The sequence below is a fragment of the Gigantopelta aegis genome, chromosome 2, assembly GCF_016097555.1.
Source record: "Gigantopelta aegis isolate Gae_Host chromosome 2, Gae_host_genome, whole genome shotgun sequence".
NCBI lineage: Eukaryota > Metazoa > Mollusca > Gastropoda > Neomphalida > Peltospiridae > Gigantopelta > Gigantopelta aegis.
The window spans coordinates 19,554,272-19,564,166 of NC_054700.1; the positions used below are offsets into that span (position 1 = coordinate 19,554,272).

At 38.5% G+C, this 9,895-nt stretch overlaps 1 protein-coding gene across 1 annotated transcript in view; it reads left to right on the forward strand.

Moving 5' to 3' along the window:
• The window catches only part of LOC121382453 (protein Wnt-4-like), a 65,205-nt gene extending 61,903 nt beyond the window's left edge, over positions 1-3,302 (forward strand). The window contains exon 4 of the mRNA XM_041511980.1: positions 68-3,302. Within this exon, the coding sequence (XP_041367914.1) occupies positions 68-529 (462 nt within the window). The 3' untranslated portion in view covers positions 530-3,302. The remainder of the gene's footprint in view (positions 1-67) is intronic.
• The last annotated feature ends 6,593 nt before the right edge of the window (positions 3,303-9,895 follow it).

The window sequence follows — 9,895 nt, forward strand, 5'->3', positions numbered from 1 at the left end:
ATGTGTTTGTCTTCAAAGAAGATAACTTCTTTTTTTTCTGAACGTCCACATCTTAATTAAATTTCAGAATACCAAGGATAAATTGGACTTGATCTGCAAGTGTCACGGCGTGTCGGGGTCCTGCTCCATCAGAATCTGTTGGCGGAGACTGAAGTCCTTTCGGACGGTAGGGACCTACCTCAAAGACAAATTCGACGGCGCCAGTCTGGTAAAGATGAACAAGAAGCGGACTAAGTTGCGGCGGATTGGGAAACACCAGAAGCGTCCGACGCGGAAGGATCTTGTTTACATTGAACAATCGCCGGACTTCTGTAACGAGGATCCCAAGTATGGGTCCCTGGGAACCCACGGGAGACAGTGCAACCAGACCAGTTACGGTCTGGATGGGTGCGGCTTAATGTGCTGTGGGCGTGGCTACTACACGCTCGTCACGGAGGTGAAGGACGATTGCGACTGTAAATTTTACTGGTGTTGCAGAGTAGAATGTAAGCAGTGTACGCAAGTTGTGGAAAAACACTTTTGCAATTAAAAATGGTTGTCGGCCGTAACAGTGTTTTTCGTTTGCTCGGCGAATGTGGCCGATAGAAGCAAATTAAGAACACAATAGGGCCTACACAAGTTTTTGGTTCTTAGGAACTAAATATGCAGTGAAATAACATTATGAAGATTTTTTTTGTGGGTTTTTTTTTTTTTTTTTGTATGTTAATTTTTGTTTCGGTTGTGTATGTTATATTGGCCACAGATGATTGTTGTGATGTTTATGAATAAATATGAAGACATCCTGTGAAGAAGATGAGATGAAGAGACGTGAATGCGGGAAATATATCCATGTGGCATTTGAATGACGATATTGCTTTATATTATCGTGTTATGATATTGTGCACCGAGTTACAAAAAAACTGGAGGCATTATTTTGTCACTTCTTTTCATACAACCTTATGGTGTAATGCAGGTAGGTAGGCCCTGTCAACAAGGGCTGACGCTAGGGTAATTGGTGTCGAGTTGTTCTCCCAGGATAATATGGAAGAAGGAATTGCGGGTAGGAGGATAATCTGTTTGTCATGGTCAAATTTCCTCAAATTTAGACCCTTGTAAAATTGTTTTCGCATTTCATAGGGGTTTTTTTTTATGTAGTCCTGGGGTTCCTTTATTATGGCCAGTTACCTAAAATGATGACATCGGACCTTGGGCATTTATGAACCCCTGTCCGAAAGCTAATGTAAATATTAAAACATTAATATCTAGATTTGGTGACCACTACTTGACTTAGTTGGTATCGCGTTATTGGATTACGTATATCTTTGCTTGGTAACGTACTTCAAACTAGTTTAATATAAACAAAAAACAACAAACCTTTATGCTTGGTACATGAAATATTTAAATAACAGTGCACAATAGTGAGGACAGATATTGTGTTTTTTACTGAATAAATGCGTAACGAATGCAACTGACGCTCTCTTTTTAAAATGGTTTTCAAGTACACTGAAATTGTATAGTTATCGAACAGTTTATTGCCACAACCATTGCGGATAAGCATTGACACAGTCAAAACATCGTTATCTCGACACTTGTTATCTCGAGGTGCCTTTAACCTTGAGAACCCAAGATATGTTGAGGTAGAAAAATTCTGCTATGGCATAATTTTCACCAACGATTATTAAGTTTATCTCGAACCACTGATATCTCGGTTGTTGCTTCTTTTCTTTCACCGTCGAGATAATGACATTTGACTGTATAGCAAATACCGTGTATATTTGGAGGATGGACAATTAAGGATGTTAAGAGTACAAGCAGTGCCTGTATTAAATAGCAACGAAGAAGCAATGGTCTGAACACGCAGATGGCGTACTCTTTTCAAAAGGCTTTCAAGGGTATTTAATTGGATACTTGCAATGCGACAAAAACAATCTGAATGCTTTGTCTAGGTTTTCTACAATATACTGATGCAAGGGATAATGCAATATATGGGGGGGGGGTCTTCTTAATGCTTAATGAGTTATACCAAAACATTGTTTCCAGCAGAGCTAGTTGCGTAATAAAACAGTACCCACACAAAAAAAAACCAATCCGTCACTGGAAAAAGTTTCACTATTGTTTAACACTGATCAATCGGGTTCAGATTAGGTGACTTGCACTGACGATTTGAGTGGTCTATCGAGCTGGATGTTTTTGGTTGAACAAATACAAATACTATCATCCAATGCTTCTAATCATCTACGCAGATAAGACGTATATATCATAAATGGGCAATGCATCCCGTACTAAATATTTAAATCTATTAATCTGCTAAATGATTCACAATTGTCCAGCTAGAACATGCCTTAATGTGGAGTTTTAATTTTTCTCTGTGTTTTTTTTTTTTTTCTTAATTTTTTTTTTCTTTTTTCTTTTCTTTTTTGTTTGTTTGTTTGTTTGTTATTGTTTTTTGGTTGTTGCCTTTTAAACCAGTTTTAAAGAAGCACCATCTGAAATAATATCAAACTGTTACTCTTTAAGGCTTCGAGAAAAATATACAGATTGCCACTGGTCAGTTTCTACTATAAACGGCAATGGAGAAAAAACAAGATTACCCCATATGATAAACGGCTTCTTGGTTTAAATTACTCGGATGGGACGCAGTTGTTTAATGGAGGTGACAGCCTTGCAGCTTTGAAAGTGCGCGTAGTTGTATTTGTTAGACTATAAACCATGCTTGCATTTCACTGATTAACTCTGATTAACAGTTTCACGTCACAAGATCCTCAACACTTTTTTTTTAAAACAATCTGGAAAGTTCTGACATACAAGCAAGCTGCATAATTTATTATATTTTATATTTTGTATATAATGTCGAAGATATGATATGTAATAAAATTGGCAATGAGCATACTAACGGTTAAATGTACAGGACAGAGATGTTACCTTGGTAACATCCAAGATCCACTTTGATTGGTTAGTTTACATTATGTTAACCAATAAGATGTCTAGAAGGTACCTTTAAATGGTCTAAGTATTCTTATTGGTATTTGTGTTGTGTTACATATCTAGGTTTCTTTAGATTATATACACAGACTAAAATAGCCAAATGTGTGTAATATGTGCCACCTGCAATGTGTAAAAAACAAATAAACACTTCTTTCTGTCATGTATTTATATCTACACATATAGACACTTTATTCTTAAAAGTATAGCTTCATTCTGTTTCAAAGTGCATTCAATCTACTCCTTTGAACTTTATATTAAATAAACAAGACAAATAACTTGATTTAAATATGTTTTAAATGTGTCAAATTTTATACATTTAAAAATGTGTTAAAAGGTTTTGTTTAACGACACCACTAGAGCACATTGATTTTTTTAATCATCGGCTATTTGATGTCAAACATTTTGTAATTTTGACAAGCAAGGGATCTTTTATATCCACAGACAGGATAGCACGTGTCACGGCCTTTGATATACCAGTCGTGGTGCACTGGCTGGAAAGAGAAATAGCCCGAGGGCTATTGTACTCGGATGACTAATTAAAATTATAAAAAAATTGTAAGAGAGTGTTCTCGGCGCCCCGCCCCGCTCTTCCATTTTGCCGCCCTCCTTTCACGTTCCCCGCCCTCCTTTATTTTTGAGCGCCCCTCTTTATTTCATCTTCGCTATTTTCAAATGCACACTTTTTTCCATACAAAAAACAACGATCAGTCTGCACACTAGACATCAAAGGAAACAAGCCGCGTTGTGTACGAAAAAGCAATTGACGAAACATTTACGACAGTTACCGTAACGTAATTTAACAGTATTTTTAACAGCCTCTATTTTGTCCAATATCTGTATCCATTTGTATGTTTGATAGACACAATAAAATTAATATTTTATGTAAGCAATGAAAACATTTTATTTTTTACGGATTCGGCAATCTCCGATTGAAAAAACCCTCTTATTTGGCGCCAAATTTGTCACGTGATCAGAACGGTCATTCTGTCTTTTGTTTCCACTAACTATCGTTTGATATTTTGTCATCAGTTGCAGATATAATTGGTTGTAATTGATGATTTTTACTTTCTGTTATTCTGTTTATTCAGCAGTTCTTTATAAAATATTATAAACTTTTAACTTTGGGGGGATATGAACGCTTATAAAAACAACGGAAGTGGTAGTGTTTATCATTAAAATCATTTATCTTGAGTGCCAGATAATATATACACCGTCCTTACAAAAACGAAACTACTTTTTATCAGCTGGCGATAATATTTTATTACAGCGATCGATTCATTCGATGAAGATGGAAATAACAAAAATGTATCTGACATTAGGACCGGCCTCGGTGGCGTCGTGGCAGGCCATCGGTCTACAGGCTGGTAGGTACTGGGTTCGGATCCCAGTCGAGGCATGGGATTTTTAATCGAGATACCGACTCCAAACTCTGAGTGAGTGCTCCGCAAGGCTCAATGGGTAGGTGTAAACCACTTGCACCGACCAGTGATCCATAACTGGTTCAACAAAGGCCATGGTTTGTGCTATCCTGCCTGTGGGAAGCGCAAATAAAAGATCCCTTGCTGCCTGTCGTAAAAAGAGTAGCCTATGTGGCGACAGCGGGTTTCCTCTAAAAACAGTGTCAGAATGACCATATGTTTGACGTCCAATAGCCGATGATAAGATAAAAAATCAATGTGCTCTAGCGGCGTCGTTAAATAAAACAAACAAACTTTACTGACATTAGGAGATCACTTTACAAACATCTTTATTGTTTTTCGTATATCTTGAAATCTTTATTAAAAATAATAATATTAAACCTTTGATCGGTCCAGCAAAACCAGAACTGTCCGTGAATGTCAGACCGATATCGTCTTCGGTTCAATTAAAAGACGAGTTTTTTTATAAACCGTAGTGCACTTTTTTTGTAGGCAAAATAAGGAGTATGTCTTTTCTCAAAGTCTACCAACACACAAAAATATGGTAACCAAACTACTCCCCCACCCCCACCCCTTTTTTTGTTTTTTGTTTGTTTGAAGGGTGTGGTGCCGAGCGGCCGCCCTCCTTTAATTTTCACCCAGCGAGAACTTAGTAATGTAAGTTAAAAGTTAAATACAGGGCCACACAATATGCACAGTAATATAGGATCTTCTCAAGCTTGACAAAAATGACACCTCTAAACGGAAAGGCTATTTTGTCATTATTTTCTGGAGGGGTATACGCATCTACTACCCCCCCCCACCCCCACCTCAATTGTAACTTTATCCAAACAGGTATGTAGATTAACTAAACTTAATTTTCACGGGTTGAAACTAGGGTATGTCCCTTTAACTTATATTAAATTGATGTTAATTATGTCATAGTTAACAAAGAAGCCATTAACATGTCTTATTCGATAGAAGCGAATAACATTATTAATCAATGCTTAACGTAAAATATGGTAATTTTTACACTTATCATTAACAAGTGGTTGCATATATAAGACATACAGGCTATTTTTTTTCTGTGTATATACAATGTATAAGACTATCGTTTTGGTCTTCAAATTGTCAAGCTAATGTATACTTTGATATTTTTGATGTATATAGTATAGTTGTGACGTATGATATATATGTATTGACATTTTTAAACATATGCCTAGTGGCGAGGTTTTGTACTATGTTGTATTTTGAAAGTCCGTAGGGTATTTGTTTGAAAGATTAAAATATATATATATATATATATATATATATATTATAAGACAAAAAACTTTTAAACAAAATTGTTAGGATATAATTTGTACATGTTTATAGAATATTTCACTGCATAAAATTGTACAATTATCTTGCTTTATCTTCATTAAAAAATGTTTTAATTAGCCCCCTTAACTATAAAATCAGTCACAACTTATAAGCTTTCCCCCCACTTTTCTGTGGGGGAGAGCACCAGCAGCCCGACCAGGGTGGGTAGAGGGCAGGGGATAAACAACCTATATTAAAACTATTTTTATAAGAGCAAAAGAACAATAAATTTAACAATACAAGATTCTGTGTTAGACTTAATATATTTTAATCTAATATAATCGAACTCGTGTATCAGATTTGTTAATTGTTAGTGAAAGGCCAGTTCCAGGTGTGTGTTGATATATTAAAGGCACTATTTCGTTTACAGCTTAGTAATGTTTAAAAAGGTCTTCACAATCACATTTTTAATCACTATTTTGTTTTGTTTACAGGCTCCTATAAAGTATGTAACACGTAGCAGATCTCTGCAGACCAATGACAATTTTCAGTGGCGGATCCAGAAAATCCATTTAAGGGGGGGATGACATGAGGCGGAATGCCAATGGAACTTTGGGGGAGGTTTGGAGGGGATCGTAAAAAAAATGAAAATGAATATATAATAAAATTATAACTGTCGCCCCTGCGCCCCCCCCCCCCCCCTCCCCCTAGATCCGTCTCTGATTTTTATAAGAAAAATATAGTAGACGGTTTACGGGGGATCGGGAGAGCTGTAGTTCACAGGAACACAATATTTTCGTCTGGTCGCCGACGTGTTATAGGGTGTATACTACCAAATCAAATCTCATAGACGACAATAGTACATATGTGGCTAAACCTCATACATTCAGCGTATTAATCGACATACACACCAGGGATATAAATACTACCACCCCTCACCCTTAAAGTGAATCAGAAAAAAAATGGGGGTGAAGCTGCTAATTTCAGAGATAACGGGTTGCGTCTATGACTACCCTTTTCCGCACAAAATTTGAGTCCTTTTGTTTTTACAGGTTTCAAACACACGATCACACAATAAAATTGCATACATTTTGTGGCCCAGATAGAACTCTTTTTTTTTTTCCACAACCAACAGACTCACATTTATGACCAATCACAGGACTTGTGGTATTAACTGCTCTATCAGAACTTTGACTCAGCCGGAAGTTATTTGGTTTAGTACTACCTATAGATTTTATAGGAGCCAGACTTAACGACGAAACTGTGTCGAACAAAAATGCACCAAGGGACAGTCAAAATCGATTGTCTATTCCAAACATTGAAGTAGTAAAAATGTATTCGAGATTCCGCCTTTAACGTCTTCGTCAATTCAGACGTCATGTTTCCGTCACCATGGCTAAAATAGTTCGCAATACGTCGGGACACAAATACGTGTCGTGTAGCATAATAACATTATGAATCCTTGTGTTAACGGTTACATTAGCTGTTACTTGAGCGTAGAATATTAACAACTGTACGATGTGATGTGTTAGTCTGTTGCATTGGAATAAAAAAAAACACCACTTGTCTGTGTGGTCAGTATAGAATGAAGTTCTTGTGTATTTTTCTCTTTTTTAAAATTTGTATTTTACTTGCACTGTTTTCTCTTTCTTCACTCACGGCTGACTTAGTTGTGCAGCTGACCGGCCTCGGTGGCGTAGTGGTTAGGTCATCGGTCTACAGGCTGGTAGGTACTGGGTTCGGATCCCAGTCGAGGCATGGGATTTTTAATCCAGATACCGACTCCAAACCCTGAGTGAGTGCTCCGCAAGGCTCAGTGGGTAGGTGTAAACCACTTGCACCGACCGGTGATCCATAACTGGTTCAACAAAGGCCATGGTTTGTGCTATCCTGCCTGTGGGAAGCGCAAATAAAAGATCCCTTGCTGCTAATCGGAAAGAGTAGCCCATGTAGTGGCTACAGCGGGTTTCTTCTCAAAATCTGTGTGGTCCTTAACCATATGTCTGACGCCATATAACCGTAAATAAAATGTGTTGAGTGCGTCGTTAAATAAAACATTTCTTTCTTTCTTTCTAGTTCTGCAGCTGGAGTTTCGGTTAATATCACCAAAATCACATCCCATACAAACAATAGTAAACGAAGCTGCAACATGCAACCTTTCCGTTAATATAACATCATATCATCATCATCATCATCATCGTCGTCGTCATCATTTAAATATGGCACGTGTGTGCGGGGATTTTAACAGATGGGGGGAGGATCTAGACCTGCGAGCGAAGTTTATATGAATGTGTGTGTGTGTGTGTGTGTGTGTGTGTGTGTGTGTGTGGTGTGTGTCTGTGTGGGGGGGTTGTCCTGTGGAAAATGTATTCCAATGGAAAAAAGAAAATTTGCTAAGCGTGTGTGTGAGGGGGGGTGGGTGGGGTTGGTTCGACCTCTTAACACCCCACCCCGCCCCCCGCCCCACTAAGCCAGCTAGGCCTATAAAAAATACTACATGTATACCACCACCACCCTTAAGCAGCCTGAAGTGACACACCAACTGTGTAGTTGGTGTGTTGTGCTCAACCGTTTTTAGCTGGTCCTCCTGGCTCACGGACTGATATATAAGACAAGAGATTGTGGCGAGAGAGCACCTTTAATGATCCCAACTATCATGTTAAATCCGGGTATTTTGACACAGTGTTGTCAGGTAGAGTAAATTACAGACGAGGGTGTGTGGCAACTGTATCGCTTACCTGTACGGACGGGCGCTTTGAACGCATAATAACAGACCGCGTTATCGCGCCAGTCACAGAACGTAATAAATGTCAAGATTTTTTTTTTTCAAAGCACGGCATATGCGAGAGGTGCCAAACGAAACAGTGACGTGGGTTTAGTTTAAGATTTGAAAAGAAGAAAAAATAAACATGATAAAAGAATAAAAAACAAAACAAAAAAAACAACCCAGGTTTTTTTCTCTCGTAAAAATCGGTTTATTCGCAGATGTTGTATTTCATAATTGGCTATGGGCGGTGACAAGTGCTGTCTCTCAACTCATGATTATAGTTCTGCGGATTCTGAACACAAGAGCAGCTTGTCATAAGATATGGAGTTTGATTCATGCTCTTGGTGATGACGGTTTAAGTCACTGCAAAGAAACATACACAAGAGAAGAAAACAAAAACCCAAGTTAAGCGCCCACTGAGATAATGAAGTCCAATACGTCACCATTAGTGACAACTATAAAATACCATGGTGATTATGAAACGGGTTGTGTTCCACTGAAAGGATGATATAGTCCCCGAGTCACGGTGATGTCATAATGCACCATGAATTGCAGATGTAGCAAAATAACTAAAGTTTGTTTTGTTTAACGACACCACTCCCGTGAAAATGGAATGAAAAAAAAAACGAGAGTCGGGCCGTACCCTTCGGGGGCTGAAAGCGGACCATTTGCTTCAGGGGGGGGGGGGGGGGGGGTCGTCCCGAATCCCCCTAGCCTACGCCCCTGCCCCCCCCCCCCCGGATTTTGATCAGGGTACAGCACTGGAGAGGCGCCAAAATTAGCAAATAATCGTTATATGCATTTGACAGGTATGTCATTCAAAGCTACAGTGCCCCTTTCCACGAAGCGATCGTAGCGCTAAGATAACCTAAGTGCATAGTTACCTCATGCACTTAAGGTGATCTTAGCGGTAAGATCACTTCGTAGAACGAGACCCAGGTTGAGCCAGTTTTGTAATACATCGTACGTTTATGCGGAAAATTACTGACGATTAAGCGTTTTATGGACAAAACAAAATGAAATATGTGCATTTCAAATTATATATATGTATGTATGTATGTATGTATCTATATATACTCTGTCAAAAAAGAAACGCATAGGTGATAGGGAAACAAACAAAGTGCTTGATTTTATAAAATATTGTGTGGGTTTTGTACAATGTTGCTGAATGGCCATGTTTGTTAATGTTCCTGGAATGGGACAGCATGACCAAATGCACCCTAAAACAAATTTAACGCACGTTGTGGCACGTTGTGCGATAATTGCAGGAAATCAGCGTGAAATGGTCAGATTTTGTCGAATGCACGTAAAACTCGGAGAAAAGATTGGGGTAGTGATGGGTATTTAAAGCTGCAATACTCGTTTCGACGTAGACGAGTTACAAGATGCCAAGACTAAGCCTGCCGAATCGAAACATTGCAATAGGCCGCCTCCAGTTAGGTGAATCGCAGTCAGCAGTCGCACG